At 39.8% G+C, this 25,624-nt stretch overlaps 2 protein-coding genes and 3 non-coding genes across 5 annotated transcripts; all 5 read right to left on the reverse strand.

The window, feature by feature from the left end:
• RABGGTB (Rab geranylgeranyltransferase subunit beta) lies at nucleotides 1-12,577 on the reverse strand. Its single transcript, XM_033151108.1, is given in 11 exon segments — nucleotides 1-994; nucleotides 1,856-2,004; nucleotides 3,361-3,493; nucleotides 4,952-5,062; nucleotides 5,898-5,950; nucleotides 6,540-6,645; nucleotides 7,832-7,978; nucleotides 7,980-8,030; nucleotides 8,809-8,916; nucleotides 11,163-11,310; nucleotides 12,483-12,577. Coding segments are annotated over 11 exon segments (1,242 nt in total). The 3' UTR covers nucleotides 1-853.
• LOC117049330 lies at nucleotides 6,286-6,368 on the reverse strand. Its single transcript, XR_004426958.1, has one exon. It is a non-coding gene; the product is annotated as a small nucleolar RNA SNORD45 (small nucleolar RNA).
• On the reverse strand, nucleotides 6,816-6,898 carry LOC117049329. The gene has a single exon (XR_004426957.1). It is a non-coding gene; the product is annotated as a small nucleolar RNA SNORD45 (small nucleolar RNA).
• LOC117049331 lies at nucleotides 8,618-8,687 on the reverse strand. The gene has a single exon (XR_004426959.1). It is a non-coding gene; the product is annotated as a small nucleolar RNA SNORD45 (small nucleolar RNA).
• ACADM (acyl-CoA dehydrogenase medium chain) lies at nucleotides 12,256-25,255 on the reverse strand. Its single transcript, XM_033151793.1, has 12 exons — nucleotides 25,161-25,255; nucleotides 21,177-21,273; nucleotides 20,084-20,181; nucleotides 19,891-19,960; nucleotides 19,016-19,116; nucleotides 18,857-18,937; nucleotides 17,276-17,406; nucleotides 16,606-16,714; nucleotides 16,287-16,427; nucleotides 16,115-16,210; nucleotides 14,645-14,893; nucleotides 12,256-13,335 (listed from the first exon to the last, which is right to left on the reverse strand). The coding sequence occupies exons 1-12, from the start codon at nucleotides 25,182-25,184 to the stop codon at nucleotides 13,264-13,266; spliced, it is 1,269 nt and encodes a 422-aa protein (XP_033007684.1). The 5' UTR covers nucleotides 25,185-25,255; the 3' UTR covers nucleotides 12,256-13,263.
• Nucleotides 25,256-25,624: the final 369 nt, after the last annotated feature.

Consider the following 25,624-nt stretch of genomic DNA (forward strand, 5'->3'; position numbering starts at 1 on the left):
CTTCATAATTAGCTTTAATTTATTTGAAGCAGAATCCCATTTTATACTCAGAAGATTTCAGCCAAGTTACAAATGCACAATTGTGACAAATGTGAAATGGAAGCACTTCTAGAGTTCCAGTGGAAGCAGATAATTCATCCTGCAGAAAGTAATATTCTTCTATAGCTTTATTCTTGACTATATACAACCATTTGAAGTGCTACTGAAACTGGGCTTCAAACCACAGTTACAATAAATACATTAGAGCAAAGGAACAAATTCTAAAATTCAGCAAGACCATTAGTTTAAAACAAGTTAATGGTAATTAATCTTCACTGATGTCACTAGTAGAAAGCAGTTATCCAAGTACCATAAAATTTCTAGTTATGTAAAACAAGAACATGTGATTGAAATTGGATAAAAAAGTGTAGCAGTCAGATCCTAAACAGGAACTCAAGTGCATAAAGTGTCACTGGCATTAGCAAGTCAATTTCTTTCGACAGAAACAGTGCTTAGGACAATTCACTGTCCAGTACATGCTGTCACCAAGATGAGTGAATGATTGTGTCATAAATATCAAGTCACACAATTCAAGTATTCTTCTACTGTGTCTAGTACAGTATATTTCGAAGTAGCATGACTGGAATGGAGCCCGGAGGCAAACATATTTAAATACATTTAAATGTATGTCTACATCTGTTATTGAGAACCCCAAGCACATGTAACACTCAGTTTATTTACTTTGGATACAATCCAGATACAAAATGACAGTGCTTACAGTAAAGTGGTAATTTATCATGTAAACACATTTAGAAATGTCTTTTGACAGAAAATTCAAAGCAGCTGAGTATGGCAAAATTGTACACATCAAAACCTAGCTTACAAGTTCTGGCTGTACATTTATTCTTTGAAGAACCTCTTCAGGCATACAAAACACAGGATTCACAGGCTTAATTTGTTCTTCTCCCAGTAATGATAGTCCAGCAATTCCAAACAAGGTATGAAATGGATCCACCTACAACATACCAAGGTGAATATTAAATACACAAGGAGGTTTTTACATGGTTTCGCACTTTCAAAAGGTTAGTGGGTGTGCATTAATAGATTTGAAGATTTAAATAAGGCAGAGAGCTGCAATAAGGTATTTTACTGTCTAACTTCTCTCAAATTCCCAATAAACTGTGTGAGATTAAAGTTAACTGTTTAATTTATAGGCAACTGATACCCAGATTGCAATAGCCTAGAAGCCAGCCAAAAATTCCAATAGCTCTGTTGCTTCATTTAATTGACACATGCTGATCAAGAACTGCCTAAAAGGCTCTATGGCAGAAGAGACAGGGAAAGCACTTCCTCTGTAGCAAGATGCCTATGCATACTCAAGAATGAAATACCTTCTAGTGAAACACTTGTACAGGGTTTCATTTCAGAGGATCCTGGCCTTTAGATGAGATTATAGAGCTCCAAGAGACTGATAGAGGAATGAGCTAAAAAGTATCCACGTACAGTGCATGAAGCCTTTTGGATCTCAACTTACAGGCCCAATATTTTGAACATATCGATTAGCTATATCCTATACACAACACTCCCCGCTCGAAAAGCCATAATCTATTAAATATCACCTGGGCCTAAATCAGCTCAACTTCTGGTATGCAATTATATCAGCTGCCTTATCTTCTTGAATGATCCAGAACCACCACGTCTGTTTTTGTACAGTATGGATCCTTGTATATCCTCAAATTTTGCGTTATCAGTTTAGAAATGTCAAACATACATGGTGTTTATTTCAGGGGTCGCTAACCAAGTTGTGCCCACCAGCTGGAAAATGTTGGCAAACCTGGTTTAGTTAAATAAAAAGTATTGAAGGTTAGTAACTTGCCATATCTCCTGGCCTGTCAGCAAATCCTCCGGTCTCCTCATCCTGGCAAGCCAAGATAAAACTGCGCAATTTCTCTCTGTCAATCCAGTGCAACCTGCCAATAATCTTCAGGGATGCCAATACCCACCATGAATAGCATACATCGGTAACTAGCAAATATAATAATGGCAATATAGGTTAGGACAATTGCAATTATAATCTCAAAATCATATTAATTGTTGAATGTAGTGAGAAACAACCATATAAAGACACATAGGGTTGTTGTGTAGACAGAATGAAATTAATATTCTTAACTTTCTTTATTGCATTTGTATACCACCTTTCTGCCAAGACACCCACGGTGCTTTAAAATTTTAATGTATTAAGACAAATGTTGTAATATGCAAAAGATAATCATGTTGATGAATCTACTCAAGAGTATGACTTAGTTGGATTAAACCAGGGGACGCCAAATTTACCTGGCCTTGGGCCGGATCCACCAGCCGATCCCGCGGTGGGCCAGAAGCGCGTGCCCACACACTATTTTCGGCGCAATTCTGGGTCGGCGGAACACCAGAAATAGCTTGTGCATGTGTGCATGGGTCTCCGCATACCCAGAAGTGCGCCGGAAATTATGCTTGTGCATGCGCACAAGCTATTTCCGGCGCTCCGCCGACCTGAATGTGGGCAGCCATGCCGTGTCAGTAAGAGCGGCGACGGCATCGGGGGCCAGATAACTGAGTCCCTCGGGCCGCATCCAGCCTGCGGACCTTAAGTTTGGGGAAGCCTGGAAACAGATTTGTTCACTATCTTTCAGGAAGTCTATTCCTTTTCAGTAGAATTATAAGCAGTTTTCTTTTGATTCTATCCCTCCACTGAACATGTGCACAGCTAAAACTTAAACCGTCCTAAGATACAATGGTCTATGCTTATGTTCCTAATTAAACAGACTAAGATAATGGACTAAAGATATATAAAAAACCAATACTCAAATCCTGATGTCATGTCATACCCTTAAAAAATGTGAAATACTCTTTGACATCCTATTTTCCACTAGAACTAGAAACATTTCACAATGCTTGCCCAAAGCAGTGATGCAAACAAGGACTTTCTGAGTGGCTTGCCTCCATAAGCTTGCATCAAACATTAAATTGCTAGAAGAAAACTAAGGTTCTTATTCATAACCCATCAATACAGTGGGGCCCATAGCTCCAAAGACTTTTTATTTTAGTGCTGTGACAGAATTGTTTATGTGCATGAAACACCAAGTTTGCCAAACCTGGTCCTGAATGTAATAAGACACATTAACTGTATTTCAGTGTATTTATTTGCTGCAAGCTAACTTTTGCTGAATTGTTGTACCCTTTTTTAAAACTGTGCATATTAAGAAGATTATGAAAGAGCAATCCGATTCTACAGACTATAATCAAAGTTAAAATAGTCTTAATATATTTACTATGGACTACTGGTTCTACTCCCCCCCCAGCTCCCTCCAACTATACAGTATTTAAAATATGAAATGTAACTTAATACCTTCTCTGGCCTTCCATTAAGGCCACCAGATGGCAACTGGCGTTCACAAAGCCACCAGCCTAGCAGGTCAGCGTTTATTTGGTGTAACTGGCCAGTTATGGCTAGGAATCCTGTGCAACAATAGATCTAAAATTACAGATATAAAGTTCATGTCTATTAAAAAATGTAGCTACTCAGGTGAAACAAAGGAAGATTATAATGTAGAATCCCAAACAATTGTGCAAAAATGTTTACTTAAGAAATTAGCCAGCATCTTTCATTAATAAAATTTTAAATCATATTATTATTTTTAGAGGCTGATTTAACTTTCATAACTCCTCACTTGTAGCACATCTAGAAATTTGTAGCGTTCAGCAAGATAATGGACCAGTCTGCATGCAACTTTAAACCATGCTTTAGTTCAATAAGGACAATCCACAACTAGTTTTGAGCTCAAGCACTCTCTCCTTCCCCCCTTGTCCTTTGGAATGGCCACTTGGAGATCAGAAGCTTCTGCATCTTTTAGGTTAAGCAGTTTAGCATTATGTTAGAAAAACAACAACTGTGCTTAATATAACTGAAGTTGGTGAAAACAAGCTACAGTAGTTTCATAAACCAATTTCAAACAGACTAAAGTCACTAAAGAGTTTGTTTAGATTCTAATGTCACAAAAAGCTGCTGTGAATGGAAATGAATGCTTCCAAACATCCATCTGACTTGTGGCAATGCCAGAAGGAGGAGAAAGTGAAAGAACTGAGGCTCACCCTTTTAACACCAATATATGTTTAGTGTTACATGCAAACACAGCCATTGTGCTTATCCACATTGGTGCCCATACCTACAAATACAGAATTTAGCATGAGACTACAAACACCACTGCAGCACTAATAATAATACCAACAATTTATTTATACCCCACCCATCCGGCTGGGTTTCCCAGCCACTCTGGGAGGCTTCCAGCAGAATATTAAAATGCATTAATATATTAAACATTAAAAACTTCCTCAACAGGTTAGTTTTGAACATGGAAGGGTGGGTTACTCTGGGGCTCTATGCACACCACCTTATGTATAGAGGTGTCTTACTTGCCAATCAGATGCCACTGTGGGACCTCAAAGATAAGCAGGTAAGGTTCAATTAAGAGTTCCTCCTCCAGCTTAATACTTTAGTTTTATTAGTTTTGTTTTCAAAGGTAAATATAAAAATACATAAGCTGCTCTATTTTAATACTGGACACTTAACTGAGTTCAGTTTTCCTATTTGAGACTTCAGTTCCTAGCCTCCATCCAAATAAATAATAGAAATATTTAGCACCACGGGACCCAGGATAGACATCTCTACAAATCACACTCTTCCTTCCTCCATCCCATGAAGTGCAACATTTGCAAACTGTCCTATTTCTAGGTATATTTGGGGAAAATAGTTGCTGTTACATTACATTATACAGAATTTAGGACATCTTAAAGGTCTGCATATCTGACATTGTGAAGATGATAAATACTTGTTAAAATAACTAAACGGAACAGAAATAGGTTAGTATGTTAATTGGTGTCAACAGGCATAATAATCCCTTGCAAGGTTTATTTAAGAAGCAGAACTACTTACCTGTCCTGCATGAGATTCAGATCCTGGTCTACAACCAAATCCTCCATCAAAGTTCATACAGGACAACACAAATTCTACTGCTTTGTCCACATCAATTGCATCCAGTTTCCCCTGAAAGGCAGTAAACTCCTGTAATGCGTTTCCTCCATTTTAATACCAAGGATATTCAACTCCAAGCATACTAGTGCTGTCCCTGCAATATACTTCTGTGTGAAAGTCGTTAATGTCTGCCATTTTCACTTGAATGGCATATATCGGGGAAAACATTTCTTAGAAAATTGGCAGATGAACCTGAGATTCATTTGTTTCTACAGGACAGTAGATAAGCAAGTACCCCAAACTTCTCCCTGCCTAGAGCTCCTTACCACTGGGGGCGGGGCGGGGAAAAGCTTCCTCTCACAACATATCACAAGGGAGACAAATAAGACAAAGAACATGTAATGTATTTCTATAGCACAGTGCTGTTATTTACCAAATTCTTCTTTTTACAAGAAACCTGTGTCTCTCATATATGACCCGCAGCACACAGAAGCTGGAACAGTGCTATCCTAAGTACACTTTAGATGAGCAAAATAAGAAGGATCACAGTACACCACACTCTGAAGACCTTGTATACTAGGGTTTTTGGGATAGAAAATACCAAAATGTGATGCTGTACCATTTATTCATTAAAATACTTTGCTTTTGCCTTTCCACATAATGCATATGGGTGCTCTTCTAACCTCCTCTCCAATATAACCATACTGACTTGGTCAGTATAGCACAACTAATGCATGAGTACTTGCTGCGTTTGCAACTCTGTATTTCAAGTTGCTAGCTTGCTTGTGATATGCTGGAGAACTTCTTACCTCCTAAAGGAAATGCAGTTTATTTGAAAGTCTTCTTTGCCCACCGTAATTTAAACATGTATTTCAAAATCACAACTGCCACTGATGAAAGGACTCACCAAGAGAGCTAACGTCGCAACAGCACAGAAGGAAAACCTCGTGTCTATTTCTCCTGCAGGAAGAAATAAACTAAGTTTTCATCTTGACAAAGCATTTAAGCAATAATTCAATAAACAAACACAGGCAAAAAAGCATTTTAAATGGAATTATTCCCTTGTTCCTATTTTCTCATTTCCCCCCAAAGATTACTTTAATTAATATCTGTTATGCAGCATCACAGAAACATATGGAGTCTCCCCAAGTTATTTTCATTGTAAAACCTTTCAATAAGCATATCAGCACTTTCTTAAACGCTGGTACTAGTAAAGTACTAGCTTGATCTGCTTGTAGATAAAACAATAAGCTGAAAACCATGGGATCTTAAAAGCATTAAAGGTATATTATTCTCAGATCTCAGAGTAATTCTAGAGCTAAAGTGGTGACAGACATCAACCTTACTGTCAGATATATGCCAAAAATCATCACAGATCTGAGAAGCTACTGAATCAGTAAAAAATGGATATGGGAATACTACAGACATCACCTCTAAAACTGAACTTTCACACCAACGACTGTGCATGATACAAAGAGGAAAGCCAAACATGTGGTTTTGCATTCTTTGAAGGAAAAAACATCCATTAATGCAAGTTAGAAAATGTTACCCCATATGTCTCCAGCAAACGATCCATCCTCTTTCTGTAGGTTCTTTACATAATCAACAATTTTATTTACATCAACAACCTGGAGACTGTCATAGAGAGTAAGAATCTGCAAAACAAAACCAATGAAATTGAATGTTAAGTGTATTCCAGAATTACTTCAAATTGTTTTCAAATATATGAGTATTTCAAACATTTGTTTTCATCATCATGAAAATAACTTTTATTGCTAAATTGTGTTCTGTGATGCATTCTTCCCCTATTTTCATGATATATTCTCAGGTCTCAGAGTAATTCTAGAGCTATGTGTTACAACCACATCAACTTTAGATTCAGATAGATGTCAAATCTCATCACTGACCCAAGGAAATGCTAGTGTTCTCACAAGCAGCCGCGTTCATACTTTTATTGCAAAGTATGTCAACCTGTGCTACTCCCCATCCTAATTTCTGTCCTTGGAGCTCAGAAAAGGCCTGAGATAACATTGCTTTTTAGCCAGCTACAGATGAAGCTTCACCAAAAGAAACCTCAGATCTGAAACAGAAACATGTAGACCAATTGAAGGAACAAAGGGGGGGGGAATCCACCAAGCCCTTACAGTACTTGAAGGTGAAGCAGTTCACCAATGCAGCATCTATACCCTTTGATGTTTTTGACAAGTTTTAGCCTCCTCCCTTTAATAACAGTAGGTAGAGAACTAGGGATAAGTACAGTGGAATCTCGGTTTTCAAGCACCTCGGAAGCTGAATGATTCGGAACCCAAATGCCAAAAAACTGGAAGATAATGCTTCCGTTTTCGAACGCACCTCAGAAGTCAACTGCCCATTGTGCCTCGGTTGTCCAACAACCGAAGTACCACTGTAATTAAGTTGGATCTCTGAGATAGGATGTACCCACACTGGTAAAGGTAAAGGGACTCCTGACCATTAGGTCCAGTTGCGGATGACTATGGGGTTGCGGCGCTCATCTCGCTTTACTGGCGAGGGAGCCGGCGTTTTTCTGCAGACAGCTTCCAGGTCAGGCGAACCAGAGCAGCACATGGAAATGCCGTTTACCTTCCCGCCAGAGCATTTATCTACTTGCATGTTGATGCTTTTGAACTGCTAGGTTGGCAGGAGCTGGGACCAAACAATGGGAGCTCACCCTTGCGGGGATTCGAACCGCCGACCTTCTGATCGGCAAGCCCTAGACTCAGTGGTTTTCCTACAATATAATCAATATTATAGCCTCAGAAAGGTCACCATTAGTAAAGATAAATCAATTCACTAAACCAATACTATTACTCATGAGCTTACCTGGACAGCACTAAGTGTGTATAATAGGTGAGGATCATGACCTATACTGGCACTTATGCCACCACATTCACTCTGGCATGATTTGATAAATGCCAGAATTTCTTCTTTGCTCATCCGATGCAGCTGCCCCATGAGATCCATTACAGTCCAGTCCCCAATAGACACCACTCATTCGTAAATATTCTGACATACAGTATTCCTAAAAAAGTGTAACAGATTAGTTCCTAAAGTGATATAGTATAAAACTGAAATAACTTCCCATTTAGTAGTTCAGAAATACTCAAAACACCAAGCTGCTTGATTGCATTCCTTCTAAAAACAGTTTTAAACAGCCAGTTTTAAATGGCCCCTTATTTTTATACTCACTTTTAGCACCAATTCAGCACCACAAGGCCTTGCTGGAGAAGGCTCCTTATATCTGTTTATGGCTCATATTTATAAATTACCATTTTAAAATCAAGGGAGATTTTAAAGTTAAGTTCAGGGATACTGAATTGTTTGATCACATATTCTAAGAACTAAACTTTTTTAAGCACAGTGTTTACAAACGTTTTGATCTATAAATTGCTTTGAGTGTCAAAGCACCATAGGACAGCTCTCAACCTCTGCAGCAGAAAAAGAAATATGGATGCTACATAACACAGAAGTACTTACTGCACATATATTGCTCAAACTTTTCCAATCACTTAAAAGGCCTCAAGTCTCTCCTATCCCCAACTTGAATAAAAAGAGTTGCTCTTCATAATAAACAACTTAATAATATAATCAACTTATATAAACGTTTCTTAGGTCTCAGCTAAAGAAGTTATCTTCAACTTTGGAGTCAGATAATACATGCCAGGTTACATCACCGACCTAGAGAAACCACTGCACTTTATGTCACAAATATACCTATTCTTTTACTCAATATATTAATAGTCATATGAACTATAATAGGAGAAATAAAAATGCTACCAAACTTATACTATGATACTCACATAATCATCTTTCTTTGTTCCATAAGCTGCTATGTAGTCTGCATGTTTTTTCTAATAATAATGAAGTTGTGCATCATTTTTTATTATGACATCTTTTTGTGGCGTTCCCTTAAAAATAATATGGTAAAATTATTTTCACATTTCCCCCATCTAATTGCATGTAACATGTCAGACATAAAACAAATTAAACAACTGGCAGAACTGATGTGTACATATACTTCACAGGGTGGATTTGATTTAAATCAAAAAATGGGGAGTATTTAGGAAAAAGCTATTCTAATTTCTAATTTCTAATTGTAGGAGCAGGTGATTACCCTGCGTTACATCTTCTTGACTACAAGTTCCCCACATAAATTAGAAATGTGAAATCCAGCAGTAATACCAAACTGCTGACTCATAGGCAATGTACATTCACCTCTGCCATGCTTACACAACATGGAGAATTTGGCAACTACAAACATATGCGAAACATATGCAACTACAAACATATGCGAAAACATATGTACTTCTTTGTACTAACCAAAATATGTTTTTTAGAACAAGGCATCCACTTTTATTTATACAACATCAAAAATCACTACAAACTATACAAAACCTTAAAAAGACAAATTTTCCCATAGGAACATGAATACTTAAAAAGTAGATGGAAGGAGTATGTAAATAAAGATAAAAATAAAGTTACAGAAGAGTAAGACCCTAAAACATTTTAAAATATTGGCAAAAAGCTTACAAGTTTAATGAGGAGCTGAAAAAGAATTTACGCTAATTAAATGGGCAATGTAAATTGAAACATATACCTGATCTATAAACATAAACCAAATCTATAAGGTTGGGTCTCCAACAGTCCTCTCAGATGCCATTCCCTTTATTGCTGTTTTAAGGAACTCTGGAATCCAACACAGAGCATTTCACACATCCATGAAGCATCCCACTTATGTGAGAACAAGAAGCCATGTGGCTGCAGGGTGGGGTGGGTTTAGGAAAGGAGTGTGGCAGCAGTTCATATATACTTGGGGACTGGTAGCTTGTGGATCTGCTAAAGCAGTGGAAAAAAGAATCTGTTACTCTCATCTAGGCCAAAACAGCTTTGCAAAACAGCTTGCTTTCCCCCTACCAGAAAAAAGGCAGTCTGCTCCAGTTATCTGGGACTAGAAAGGCAGCACTCTGGCCTCTACCAACATCCAGGAGACCAAGGGCCACTGAGAGGAATACCCAGCTCCCAAAAGAACGTTTTGGTCAACCAGGCTCCATCTATCAGCCACTTTCCCCCAAGCTTTCTTTCCATTTCCTTCCCAATGCTCTTCTCTATCATGTCTATTAGAGCATGTGCCTGTGGGCAAAGGCATTCTTTTACTATATCTAGTCTCTCAGAAAATGTTAAGGCACTTTATAAACATTAAATAATAAAGTACAGCTTAAAACTACAAGCCTGATTTTTTATTTTATTTTTAACAGTTCCAGGAAATCCTACCACAGCCATACTGAAGAGGACATTCGCTCTCAAACGCTGACAGAAACAGCTTTGGGATAGCCTACCAAAATTCAAAGTACTATTACACGCTGCCTATTTTTATCAACTAATATATCTTCACATTCTGTTGCTTAAAATTACGTGCCTTTGGTTACATTGCAATCTATATCCTATGCTGTGTAATATGCCGCTTTAAAATAAAGAACAATTCAACATTAAAAAAGAAAAAGCACCACTTGGTGCAGTTATTTGCTTCTTAAACACGGGGCGGGGGCGAGGCGATGTTTTACTATGGCGACCGAGCCCGTAGCCCTGGTGCCTGCAACCCGCGCAGCCCTTTACCGCCAGTGATCAAGGGAAGCGTGCCCGCAACCCTTTGAGACCATCCATAGTAATCACATTACAAAAACCTTTGCTTGGAGAGAGAAGAGACGAATCGAGGCCACGCCACGTGCACGGCTCCCAGCACGCGACCCTCCATGGCTCCAAGAGCGAGACGACGGGATTCTGAAAGAGCCACGTGACTCTCCCTCGGGGGCACCGCGCGCAGTTCTGCAGGGCGGGCACGTCCCTATCCAGCTCTTAGGCCGCAGACGGGCCAACCGCTTGATTGGCGGACCGGGTGACCAATCATCGCCCAACCCGTCGTTCACTAGACTCAGCTATTCCTTCGCAGGCTCTATTATCCTACCTCCCCCCTCCCCCTATCTTCCACGCCAGACCGTCTACCGAAAACCCGACGCAGCTCGTCCGCTACGCGAGCACGGCCGACTCATTTCCCCTCACAGCTCGCGGAATTGGGATGGCGGGGTGAAGGGAGTTTTTAGCGAGAGAGAGGAAACCGCCCTCGCGTGAGAGCGGAGGGGAGGAAAAAGCGACTCACCATGTTGGCACATCCGCCGGACTCAGCCCCGCGCCCAACGCGCACGCACCCCTTCGGCCGGAAGAGCACGCTATTTCCGGCTTGAGGACCCCAGCATAGCTGGTCCTTGTGATGCCTGCAGTAAAGTTCGTAAATATATGAAGCGCTGCTTATGGTCCACGTTAGCAGCCATGGGGAGAGTTTTTGCTGTTTAAAATGGCAATGCTCCCCCCCTCCCCTGAATAGGTTTCTTCACCACTGGATACCGTAACTAGCGTTTTCTCCCCTTCTCTTTTTATTGCCTTCAGTATTTATTTATTGCTTTTGCAGTAGATATTGAACGCGGAACAGGACGAGTGGGGACATTTGTCCTGGATGAATTCCTTTCCACAGGAACAACATGTGCCAAGCACAGAGCTCCATCAAGCCCCATATTCACTCGATCAGAAAAAAACACGAAAGGAGTTGACCTTTGGGGTCTTGTGGCATCATGACCCAAACTGTTCATAATTGATGCCTGTTTGCACTGAGCTGTAGGGTGGAAGTGTTTCCTTGGGGCAGCACAAAGGCATCCCTGTAAGTTCAAAGTCGCAAGACAGAACTAAAGAAGGGCCCCTGGCTGCCTGTGAACACTTGCCGTATGCATAAATATATAGAAAAAGGAAAGAAGATTTTGAAATGGATAATTCTAATATGCATCTTCTAACTTATTTCGCTCTCCTCAAAATTATCATTGTTGGTTTCTTATATAAGTTAGATGTTTTAAAATGAATTGCGAGAGTAGATTGCCTTTGGTGAAAAAGTCCAAAATAGCTAGTCAAGGAATGGCAAGAGTAGTACAGGCAAGGTGTTGTATTCAATGAGTATTTTAGCTTAATGAAATGGCAGAGCTTTCAAGAAGTCTTTTTTAAACAAAGATGCAAGTGCATCCTAAGAGATAAATTATAGAGTGTGTACTCTGACCATCTACATACCCAGATTATAAAACAAAACAGAGTTTCGGGACAAGTATTTTTTTTTAATTAGTTGATACTATAGCTAATTGATGTAATGACAGTACTATAAACAGTACTAGAACAAAATAAATAAATACATTGTATGGCTTTTTTCATCTTATTTGAGTGTAATAAAGCATTTATTTAGTAAGGTTGATATAATCAGGCTAAAGGCACCAAAACCATTATGTATACTCTTCAGATAATTGAAAAGTTCAACACAGGCACCATAGGTTTTGTTTTACAACAACAACATACAAAGTTGTTTGCAAAACTGCTACTCTTCCGTTTCCAAAGTCATAAAATGAAAAATATTTATTTTTTCATAGAAGTTAATACAATATACATAGTAACGTGGCTTTTCCGAGTATAAGGCAATTTGTTCTGAGGCATACTGTAGCATGGTGTGAGGTACACATTGATTTCTAAAGTAAGGTTCATTGTTAAGTCTGTTTCACATTGCTCTTTGTATGTTGTTGAAAAAAAATCCACACTACAGCTGTTTTGCATTGCTACACTATATAGAGAAATGGCAAAATTAAAATACAGTCACAGTACAGCTGACTTGATAGTCATTATAATTTCACACCTTACATTGTGTACAATATGCATTATTTGGTAATAATTGGTATGATAAAATGGTGAGTCCAGAATCTTCTTATTCCACAGAAACAAACATTCTTAAGTGGCTCTACTCCCAAATTACATAATTTGCAAATAGAAAACAAAAACCCTAAACTGCCAATATTGGTATGAACTCCTTAATCCAATACAATGTCACAAGTCCAATTTGAGGCACTTTAAAAGGTGTTTGCGAGAAGATCAGAGGACAGGGATAACCAAGTAACTATGGAGTAAGGTGAAAGTAAAAACAGCCACTAAAAAACCAACTAAAAAGAACCACATGTACCAACATGTATCTAATAACCCATTTTTCAAGAGGTCTCTGGCTAACAGTTTCAATAATTAACAAGTTTTTTTCCATATATTGAAGATCTGAAACAGATATGCTACTACTGTACTTTGAGGCCATTTTATTTTTTCAATCTTAAAAGTAGCATACCAGAATAAAGACAAATGTTTGCAGCATCAGGTTAATACATGCCCTTGACTCTCTTCAAAAGTTCTCAACCCTTAAACCTGCCAAGGTGTTCACGCGCTACAATCAGTCTCTGTATCTGAGCTGTGCCTTCATATATCTGAAAAGAAAGCATGCAATAAATAAATAAATGGCAGGTGCTTTTGAGCAATTTCAAAACTACATAAAATATTATGAAAATACAGGGAACGTCTAATCAGTATGTTACCAGTTCAATGCAAAAGTTGCTACAGATGCTTAATGGGGGGACGGGACAAACCTCACCAGGTACTTAAAGGCTGCACTTAAATGGCTATGGTCCAATAGGCTACTTTAGTTAAATCTAAGACTTAAGCGTGCCTAGTGGCATTTTTCAACTTTCTTCTTTGAACAGCAGACTCCCATGGCACATTACAAATCATTTGTGAAAATTTCCTCCATTTCAAAATGTGTTTTCCATATGGACACTTCTGTTATAGAAACAAGTTCAAATCCTGAAGTACAATGATCTACTGCTGATGGTCAGGACCCAGTACTGAGTTCCAGCCTAATCATACGTGGGTCACAATAGCAGCACTACCACCATACAAATATATGGTAAAGATGAAGAAATGGGTTTCAAGGTGGGTCCCAGGTCTGAAAAGGTAGAAGACTACTGCTCTAGTTTGCTCTAGTTTGTACAGTTATGCCATTCAGACCTCAGGCAGAATTTTTATATTATTTTAAAAAGGAATGGATATAACCTGAGCTATGGAAACCTACCTCCTTTTCAAAAATATTACTGGACTTCAAACCGTATAGGTGCTAATCCTACTCTGAGTAGACCAACATAAAATTAATAAACATTGCTTAGGTTACTTAATTTCAATGGGTTCTGCCCCGAGTACGACTTAGTTGATTATAACATAATATTTTGTGTTACCACATTTTACAGTGGTGCCATCGCAAGACGAAATTAATTCGTTCCGCAAGTCTTTTCGTCTTGCGGAAATTTTGTCTTGCGAAGCACGGTTTCCCATAGGAATGCATTGAAATTTAATTAATGCGTTCCTATGGGGAAAAACCCAGTCTGGGCCTGTTGCCGGCAGCAGCAGGGGGGGGATTGGGCCTGGCTGGGCCCAGCCGGAGCCTCCTGCCGCCTGCACCAAGCCAGCGGGGAGAGCAGTGAGTGAGCGGCATTTCATACAAATACTGCTTTAAAAAAAACCCTGCAGGTGCTGAGTGCCACCTTAACAGAAGCTGCCTCCCCTATGTAAGAGAATACCTCTTAAGATGAATGCTGCAACAACACAGATGTGTCATTTAAAAGGGAAACATACTTTTGTCTTTATATTATATACACAAATTTATTAATAGACTGTTGCTATCAATTCACTAAAAATGTTCACTGGGCAACAGTTCTAGTATTTGCATTAAATGGGTTACCCTACCTGGTATATTTTGGCATCTCTCATTAGCTTTTCTACTGGGTATTCACTATTGAATCCATTTCCTCCAAAAATCTGGACGGCATCAGAAGCTACTTGATTTGCAATGTCTCCAGCGTATCCCTTTGCAATAGATGCATAGTAGGTGTTTCTACGACCAGCATCTACCTCCCATGCTGCCCTTTGGTAAGCCAAGCGAGCAAGCTCCACTTTCATTGCCATTTCAGCCAACATGAAGGCCACTGCCTGGTGCTAAGATGGTTGAGGATATTAGGTAAATATTGGCCAGTTAGAAATGAGAAGTTAACTTTTGTACAATGCAGATCAAGGAACATGTATCAGGCTTCTGCATAGTGCTAAAATTGCACTTTCCTCTCCCTCATTCCTCCTGCTGCTGGGACCCAATAAGTGCCATATCCAAACCCAGGTTCACAATTTATTTTCCTCAAAGAAGCCACGAGCAATAAGAACTAAACTTGGTTAGAGCTCATGGTTTGTTTGGAGAGACACAAACCATGAGCCTTGCCTTAGCTCCCAGAAGGCAGTTCAGGCTGCAATTTTACCAGCATGTATGCTCTGTGTTGCCCATTAATTCATTGTCAGGTTTCACTATGGTTTAAAGTAAAATGTGAGTCAGACAGTAAAAGGAAAACTTTATCAATGTAGTATATAGAATTAAATATTTTGCTAAGCTACTTTGTTTATATTTGTTAAAAATTACAATGAAATTTCATCTAATTAAAAAAGTTACCAGCACACAGCCAAGCCTCAGGAATTACCCAAAGTCACCAGAATTATTACAATCTTCATCTGGTTTTAGGATGTCCCTAGGACTCCTATCACTCCTCAGCTATATTTATTTTGTCATCATAGCATTAGTTGTCAGAAAGCAGTGCTGGTTTAATCTGAAGTACTTATATATTTAAATAATTCTATATTAATGAATGTGTGCAGATTACTAAATGACTTCATGTCGTCTTGTTTCAATGACAAACAAGAAAACCCTAAAATGACTTACGGTCAAACATGTATTTATTAAATTTATATTTTCCCTTTCCTCCCAAATAAGCCTTTTGTGGGGTGGGGTTACGTATGGAGACTCTCAGTTAATACACAATGACAAGTAAACAAATGTGATAGTTTGGTTCTTTGCAGTGACTAGCCACACTATCCCTCATTGACAAAATCAGCATTAGCTTTGCTATACGACAGTCCACAGTTTTAACTGTCAGCTGCAGCAATCTTGAATCCTCTTACACCACAAGAGACCCATTCACAAAGCAACACAACCCTTAAATTTAAATGGCTTCTAGTAAGATGATGGTGGATCATATTTTGGTTTTACCAGCATTTTGACTTCCAACTTGCTAAGCTATTCTTTTAGGACCCTGCAATATAAGCTTTGTGAAAAAGATTTCCCTTAATACACATTAACTGGAAATGGCATCATATAAATGATAAAGATTCACATACCTCTGCAATGACCTTTCCAAAGGTTTTTCTTTCCATAGCATACTTTGTAGCTTCATCCAAAGCTCTTTGTGCTAGCCCTACGGCACCAGCAGCTACCTGTGATTTTAACAATGGATATCATAAAATAGAACTCAAAAATGATATTTTTCTAAAACTTATTTCAGATACTTACCGGAGGCCTTGTTTTATCAAATGCTCCCATGGCAATTTTAAAGCCAGCACCTTCACCAATTAATACGTTCTCTTTGGGCACTCTCACATCCTCAAAAACAATCCCTCTTGTATCTGAGCAGCGTTGACCCATATTAAGTTCCTGAAAAGAAAGTTTATGAAATATTTAATTATGCCTTAACGTAATTATTTGATGAAGTCAAAAACTAATGGAGATTGGTAATTTATAGCCAAGAGTGCAAGAATTATGCTTGTGGCACCTATTTTACACTTCCACACACAGAATCTAGATGGTGTGTGTATGTGTATATATACTCTACCTTTCTTCCAATTTGTATTCCAGGGCTGTCCGCTTCCACAATAAATCCAGTAAAAGATTTGCCTGCAGGAGCTTTGGGATCAGGACTAGAACGAGCCAATAAAAAATACCTAATAAACACACAAAAAAAACAAGAGCCAAGTTTGACTTTAACAGATGCTTCTGGTAGCTTTATCACTAGAAATTAAACAATGATCAGGTGGTTTCAAAAAGGACAACCCAGCGTGTTTTGAAGACAAAAGCTCTACTGAGCTTAACATACCAGTAGTTAAGACTAGACTTCTATTGTTCAGTATTTTATATAAAACAAAAAGGAAATACAAGACAATATACAAGGAAAAGACCCATAGTGCACATGTGGCATAGGATGGTATTTAGTAAAAGGATGGTTTCAGCCCTCCCAACATTTACTGTCACTCCTTGTTCCAAATTGTCTCTCTTCATTCATTCCTTCTTTCCAAACCAAATCCTGGATGGTGGTCAAGAATGTGGACACACAATACCACACTGGCTCTTGCCTCATTTGTGATAGTGTAAGAGATAATACCTAATCTCCCCAACTGGTTTCTAATAAACATTCTGTATCTTAGTCACACTGAGAATGACACAAAAACGGATCAAATGTGGGGAAGAACTACATAGAAAGTAAAGCTAGTTAAGAATTGCTATACCAGTTAGCCTTGCCACCATTGGTGATCCACATCTTTTGTCCATTAATTATATATTCATCTCCTTTCTTTTCGGCTCTTGTTTTTAAACCTGCTACATCAGAGCCTGCTCCAGGTTCTGTTACACAGTAGGCCTGAGGAGAAAAAGAAAAAGGAATAAACAGGAGTCACACCTGTTTAGGCAAGCATTGCCCTGAACTGCACTTCTGATTTTGTTGGCTTAACTGTCTGTTTTTAGCTGTTTTAACTGCCATGCTTTTTAATTGCTTGTTTTATTGTATTATTTTAATTAAGACTATTCTAGTGCCCAATGGAATTGCTATTGTGTATTTCAATGTGAAGCAATTTTTTGTATATAAATTAATTAATAATAGCGTATTTTTCCATCTATAACAGGCATGTCCAACAGGTAGATCACTGGACGTCTGTGGTAAATCACTGGTAGATCGACTCCACCCAAACCCCCCCCCCAAAATGGGCCTTGCTGCTTCTTTAAAAAAAAGCTCAACAACTTTGACCTGAACTGGGGGTAGATCACTGCCAGTTTTTAACTCTGTGAGTAGATCGCAGTCTCTTGGGAGTTGGCCACCCCTGATCTATAAGATGAGGTTTTTAACCCAATTTTTTAGGTTGAAAAACAAGGTTCGTCTTACTCATGGAATACAGCAATTAAATATATAAATAAACACGGTACTTGCTTTAGCAGTCGCAGCTCCTGGCAGTGGTGAGCTGCGGGGCCTCTGTAGTCTGCTTGCCTCCTCCCATTCTACCTGCCCTACAGCTAGGAGGGAGGCTGTAGGCAGTCCGTTTTTGTGTGGCGTCTTCGTGCGGCTCCAAGCAGACTAACAAGGCCACATGAGAAAGGCCCAGAGGGGAGAGATATCTTCGATCGCTGCAGCCAACTGAAGCAGCAGCGCCTTTCCTGCGGTGCCGGCATTCTAAGTCTGCTTGCCTCCTCCCACTCTGCCCACCCTACAGCTGTGGGTGAGGCTGCGTGCGATCTGTTTCTTCTATGTGGCGTCTTCACACGGCTCCATTTGCGCGCGGGCGGCACAACGTTACACAGGAGGAGCGCAAGGCTGATGTGAAAGGCGCCAAGGGGGGAATATTACTTCAATCGCCACGCTCCTTCTGTGTAATGTCACACCGCCTGCGCACAAAAACAGACTGCCTACAGCCTCCCTCCCAGCTGTAGGGCGGGCAGAGTGGGAGGAGGCAAGCAGAATATGGAGGCTCCACGTGAAAGGTGAAAAGTGCTAAAAGTAATTTTAAAAAAGTTTCACCACTCTTCCCCACCCAAAAAAAAGCTCAATTCTCCCCTCCCCCCCACAGCTCAGCGATTGCCTGTGAGGGAACAGCTGATAGGCAGCATGTTAGATGCACGGCTGTTAGGCTCTGGCCAATCCTCTCAAAAAAAAATCAACAAGTTAGGGCAATTTCCCCCCATTTTCTTGATTTGGAGTCTCCCAAAATAGGGGGCATCCTATACATGGGGGCGTCCAATACACAGAAAAATACGGCAAGTTTTTCACCAAAGAAAGCAAAGTAAAATTCTATAGACTTGGGGGGAAAGGGAGAACTTACACACATCATAGGTTCCTCTGTCATTCTTCCCAGATATTTCTTCTGCTGCTGCTCATTTCCTGCAATGATGACTGGCATTTGCTACAAGAAAAAAAGAAACATTCAATACAAAGAAAGTCATTATCTAGACTACTACAAAGAAAGAAGGAAAATACTTACACCCAGGGAATTTGCTTCAATAGCTGTTTGAACCCCTGTACATCCATAAGCTAATTCTTCAGTAATAAGGCAGGCATCAAAACTGCCAAGGCCAAGGCCACCTATAGCAAAACATTAAAAATAGTCCCATACAAATCCATTTTAAGTTCACTTTACTTCCTATACACTCTGACCTTTGATAGGGTGAATTTTGACATCAGTGTAACAGGATGTTTCAATTCCATTTGCCTATATCCCTTCAACACACACACACACCCAAACCCCCACAATATTGGTATACCCCAGGCTTCCTCAAACTTGGCCCTCCAGATGTTTTGAGACTACAATTCCCATCATCCCTGACCACTGGTCCTGCTAGCTAGGGATCATGGGAGTTGTAGGCCAAAAACATCTGGAGAGTCGAGTTTGAGGAAGCCTGGTATACCCCTATTCAGAATAACCCCAGTAGTTAACTAAATCATAACTTGCATGTAGTAATGGGTCAATACCAATTCAGGATACATCATCAAAGCACAATAAACCTTCAGGATCCTTTCTACAGAGCTATTGATGGTAAATGGTCTTATGGCTGAAGAGGATGGTCCAGATGTAACACAACACCTTTCAATGATGTCTGCTTGCATATCCACTTACCAATCATCAAACATACTGCAAAGAAGTTAACTAATATCCATATCCATATACCCTGTATGTTTGGCAATACTGCTATTTCTAATAGGGTCTCAAGACATGAAAACCTATCTTACACCAGACATACTGGCTATTGCTATTCCTTCACATTCATAAAACACCCTATCGTAAAATCTGTCATATCTTTGCCTCCTAAAAGTGTTCCTTAGTTGATGCTATTTTATTGCTTAAAAGGTACCACTCACCACAGCTCTCTGGTATATGTGAATTTATCAAGCCGAGCTCCCATGCTCTTTTTATGAGGGGAACAGGATACTAGAAAGAAAAGAGATAAGAAAATACCGGTATTTCAGTTTATGTACAGTGTCTCTTTTTAGAAACATCTACTCAATGAAATGTTAAAGCAAGCTGTTTTCCCCTTATATATAGCAAGCCTACCTCTCCAGTTCTGTCATACTCGGCAGCAACAGGCAAGATTTCCTCTCTAGCAAATTTACGAGCTGTAGCTTGAAATTCTTTCTGTTCATCAGTAAGTTCTAGAAAACATGGCATTCACATGTCAAACAATCAAATATATCCAAATATTTGAAATACCCGTAATAATTCAACATAGTAGCAGAACTGCAATACTTTGCACCTGACATTGCTAGAGTGCATTATTTTGGCATCTAAATTCATCCCAAATTCTAATCGCCAGGATGTGACAGGACAAGAAGCAGCACAGCAATATAGAGGAACCATGGCCAAATAGGGCAAAAGCAGGATATTCCAAGAGGTATAAGGGCATGAAGCAACATCAGCTGAAATAAATTATATTTTTGGAAGTGTGAGGAAAACCAGGAGCGTCTGTTCAAGAAACGGACTGTTCATTTGCCTCTTACAGAAGCATCTACTGCAAGCGAGATGACTGCACATCAATTTTCCCACCTGAGGACATAAGACAAGCCCTGCTGGATCAGACCAGACCTCGCAAGTATCTCTATCCCTGGCCATCAGGGTCCTCCCCAGGCCACACCATCTCTCTCCAGGCTCCTCATTGGTCCTGCTCTGCACCCTCCTTGAGTGCGGTCACAGTGTGGTCTGTGGCTGCACTGTAGTCTACTGCACATAAGCAACCGTCACATCAGCCTAGTGTATTGCCTCTGGCAACAACATCCATTGGAATGTGGGCCCCTGTCTGACTGCAGTGAAAAAACTGCAAACGCCTGTATCACGTATTTTCCCTGATGAACCAAAAAGCAGCTCAGAAAGCAATTTAAATTGGGAAAATGGCATAAGGAAAAGATGTAACGCACACTGCACTTCTCCAATTACAATTTGTAGTTCACTAATTGTATTTAGTAAAACTGCACAGCTGCTTTTAGTAAAATAAAAAGTAAGTGCATCAGGCACTGAGTCATTCATCTCCTGCCATCACACATCAAATGGTTCAAATTCTGATAATTTTCTTTAGGTTTGTTAAATACTTGAGGCATGAGACATAATCTAAGATTAATAGGGAATATTTTTACAGTGCTTCGTCAATACTTACCAAAGCTAAATCCAGCTGCTGATTTACTTTTGGGTGATGTTGCAGCAGCTTGACTTGATTGTGATCTCCAACCGCATGTAGCAATGCTTCGTAACACCTGAAATTTTGATTCAGCGGAAAAAAATGAATAGCTCCGATAAAAGCCTCCAAGAAATTTCTCAATCCTATTACAAGTGCCAACTAAAAAACAGTCTGCAGCACAGACCAATGTATTTACCACAGAACTGAATGTATTTTGCACTAGAAGTAGTTGGGGAATTCTGTGTTTTTCAATGTGTAGCATATTTTCTTTTAAGTTCTTTTGCAAGATCGTATACATCTAAATATACCAAATAACCCTGATAAAAAGCTAATTTTGGTTCAAAATACCATTTGGCCTTTGCAAATAAATATGCCCCTGTACCTTTTTATGGACTTTGTTGTCCTCTTATGGACTTCCATTGCTGGAGCAAACTGAAATTTTTGCAAATTATTATTATATAGTTCTGTTGAAGATACATACTTATAGGACATATATTATATCTTATTGCTGAAAGATCTAGTAGTATCCTTAGCATTTATTATTTATGAAAGTGATTAAAATACATAGGAAATTTCAGGGACAGGTCTCTGCACAGTGCCTTACAATCTAAAGGCATGAAACAATAGGGGAGGGCACTTGGAAGGGGAAAATTTAGAAACTTTCTCTGGAAGAATAAAAGAAAGAAATGTTCAAAGTAAATATATATAATGCTTAAATGACAATTAAAGAAACAAAGAAAAACTGCAAGAGGATATGCAAGAAAAAAATAGACAATTTCGTGCTTTCTTAAAGTGGGACAAAGTGATAGCGAACTGAATATCAAGAGGGAGAGTTCCACACATAAGGAGCCCAGAAAAAGCATGAAGATGAGAAACAGCACAAGGGAGTGTAAGTTAAATAAGATGAGTGTCTGATACCACCAAGTAAGTTTAAACTGAAGCACAAGACTACTTAAACCATTGCAGTCATCAGCCCAAGACAGAATTAGAGTCTGAATAAGGAATTTAGTCTAAATACAGTAGATTAAAATGGAATAGATTGAGATTTATTAACAAGAGAACCAGCAAACCTTAGATAAGATAGGAAAGAAAGAAAGAAAGAAAGAAAGAAAGAAAGAAAGAAAGAAAGAAAAGGGTCAAAGATAATGACTAAACTCCTACTAATTTGCAGGGGGAAACTGCAGTGTAGAAACACTGACTTTTGCTGGGCTACAATGTGGCTTTGTGTGCAAGTCACATCTGTGGTTCAGCTCACTTTTGCCTCTGGCCCCACTCATCACTGGTGCAGAGAACAGTGAGATAGATGGGACAATGGTCTGACAACATAGGGCAGCTTCCTATGCTCCTAATTTGGGGAACAAGAACTAAAATAAGTAGCTTTGACTAAGCAGAATATGAAAGTGACAATGAAAGATGGTCCAGTGGTTAATAAAATAGCAAGAGAGCAAAGTCCATCTAATTATACTGCAACAACTACACACCAGTCGTTCAAAAGAAAGAGAAGTGAATAAGATAAAGATTGCATAAGACATGCACAAGATGTTCTATCCAGTGTACAATATTAACCAAAAGGCCACAAAGCTTTGGATATGAATAATTTATTGACCATTTCAACATCACTACAATTTCAAAGAATGATTTACTCTAAAGTACTTTGTAACCTATGGCTCCCTGGCTTCAAGGGTGAGGCTTCAGCAAACAATTGTGGAATTAAGTCTCTAATGCTATTTGATTTAAGTAAAGCATCTTTATCCTACTTTCAGCCACATAGAGAGAAAGAGAGGGAGGGAGGGAGGGAGGCTCCCAGAGTACCTTACAAATGCCAGTGTTAGAAAGGCCCTCCCCCAAGGATTACAACCTAAATATGTGACATAATAGGCAAAGAGATTGGGAGGATGAGAAAAGCAAACACAGAGTATTTTTTAGTTACCGAGTTTTTGCAATGGCCAGCTGGAATAGAAAGTTTTTTAGCACTCTGCTCCATACCTTGCTTTTCAGGGGTTGGAACTTATCAGTTATCTTATGTGGCATACTCTTGGGGGGGGGGAGCAGACTGCTCACTGACACTGACACCACCAAATTCCATTAAAGTTACAATGGTACAGTGGTTTAAAGGCTGACCTTTTCGTTGTGGCAATTTTCAATTACATGTTGTCCTTATGGAAAACACTTCTGCTTTTCACTCTCATAGTAGTTATATTTTTCAAAAAGAACTCTGTACACAAATGAGACATTTGCCCTGTTTATCCTCCAGTTTCCTAGGTACAGTACATCCTAGACAGAAATACATGCTCATAACAATCACTTGTTATGATTTATGTGTGACACCTACAGAGTAAACCAACCTGTATGAGACTGGTAAAGTGGCACAACACATTAATTGCACACAACATAACCACCTCACCATATACAATACTCAACTCACTGGTTTGGCGTCCTTCAGTTTTATCAATAAGTCTACCAACAAATTTAACCAACAGAAATCTTGTGTAGGGCCATTTCTGTCATAGAAGAAAAATCCTCAGAGAAGAGTTAATGGCTTTGCAAATCCTTTCTAGGTGAACTATCGTATACATCAATCTGAACCTGCACATTTTCAGACTGCAAAAATGCATTTATTTACATACTATGTCATATAGATTGATTCATCAGTGATAAGTGGGTTTTTATCAAAGTTTAGTAGCTTTGCTCACATTTTGCTTAAATCAAGGGCAAGCAACTACTAGATCAAAGTATTTTGTACAGATTTGAGACAAAACTGCAAATATAAAAGTACAGTATTCTTATTAGCTTAATAAATCAAGTATATAAACAAAACCCATAAAAGGACTGTTCTGTCCAACATTCTCAAAGAGCTAGTGTAGAATACCGGTAGTAGTTAAGAGACTATCCTATTCATCAGACTATCTGTATTCTAAATCTCACCTCTGCCATGGACATACTAGATGGCCTTAAGTACCATTTCTTAGCCTTAGGTCTTTGTCTATATAGTATGTAGATAATACTGAACGACTTTAAAGGGCAAACGGACACCCAAACTACCAAGATTCAAAAGCAGACTACCAAGATTCAAAAGCAGTCATTTCCCAGTCACAGCACTGAACAATGCTTTTAAAAAGTTGTTTTTCTTCTAGCATATGAATTCTTAAGACTATGTCTGTCTCATTTATATACTGTACTTAGGGGCAAAAACCAATACAAACTGGGATTTTGTAACAAACCATAAACAAGAATAAAAGTTGTAAGATATACCGGCTATACTGGCACAAAAATGTTTTCTATGAAATGTATAGCGAGTAGTATAATTAGTTAAACCAATTCACAGAAGATAACCCTATCAAAATCCCCTAACATTGTCCCGACCTAAACCTAACACACATACGACCTCGGTTTCTATAGATCACTTCTGTTTCCTTACATTTGCCATAAAAAAACCCTAGGATCAAGGTAATGCAGTTTCCTTCCGGAAACCAACCCCTCCTTATGAATGCCAAATAAATAAATAGGTAAGCTGTTACATAATACTAAAAACGGCGGTACTGTTGTTTGTTACGGGGCAGCATGTACTTCGCTTTATATAAGCTGGAAGGATCATTCTGTGTGGGTGGAGATACCTTTTCCTTTCCCCCCGTGAGAACTTGGCATCCTTCCCCTCATGTTCTAGTTCTGATCCCTGCATGGCGGGGGGGGGGGGGAGAGGTTAGAATAGATGACCCTCGGGAGTCCCTTCCAACTGTAACCTTAGGACTACTAAATACGCAGTCAACACCTTCTCCCGCTTATCAGCACTTCACTAGGGCAGTGAGTAAGCTCCCTTGGACTAAACGGGGTTCCCCCCCCCCCCGAGTAGGCACGCTTCGGGCTTGCATTGCTGGGTTACAGAAACCCACCCCGCCCCGCCTTGCAAGGCCTCCTTCTCGCCCCGGCTTCTCCCCTCACGCCCCTCGCCCACCTACTCCGTACCCGAGAGACTTTCAGCGCGGCCATGTCGTGCCCTTCCTCTTTCGTTGGCCGCGGCAGCAACCTCCCACCCAGTAGGCACCAAGCCGAGGCCCGCCCCCTGCGCTCGGGGATTGGGCCTAGCGGGCGCTCCAGGAGGCTAGGCCCCAAGAGAGAGGCGACGAGGGGGGGAGGAGCGTCGGCTGACGAAGGCCGGTTTGGCTCCGGTGCCGCGGTAAGCCCTGGCGGCCGCCGGTGACAACAGCGGAGATTTTTTTTGGGGGGGGGGGAGCGTCTCTCACTTTCGCCGGGGCCCCAATCCGCCTTGCCACGCAGCCAGGAGAGAAAGTGGGCAGAGGTGGCGGCTCATTGCACGGCAAATCACTACCTGTGATTTGGGCACTGAAAAAGGGCTTCAGGAGGGTGACAATTTGAATAAAATATTGTAGGGGGAACAAGTAAGCCCCGCCTCGCATAATCGATCATAC

This window comes from Lacerta agilis, chromosome 6, assembly GCF_009819535.1.
Source record: "Lacerta agilis isolate rLacAgi1 chromosome 6, rLacAgi1.pri, whole genome shotgun sequence".
Taxonomy (NCBI): domain Eukaryota; kingdom Metazoa; phylum Chordata; class Lepidosauria; order Squamata; family Lacertidae; genus Lacerta; species Lacerta agilis.

Excerpts from the sequence above, each read along its gene's own strand:
- ACADM (XM_033151793.1), bottom strand. The coding sequence starts at position 25,184 with ATGGCCGCGCTGAAAGTCTCTCGG. Across the intron at positions 18,938-19,015 it reads TTGAAGCAAATTCCCTGGGT|CAAATGCCAGTCATCATTGC; the intron begins GTAAGTATTTTC and ends TTTTTCTTGTAG. Across the intron at positions 17,407-18,856 it reads CAGAGGAACCTATGATGTGT|GCCTACTGTGTAACAGAACC; the intron begins GTAAGTTCTCCC and ends TTTTCTCCTCAG.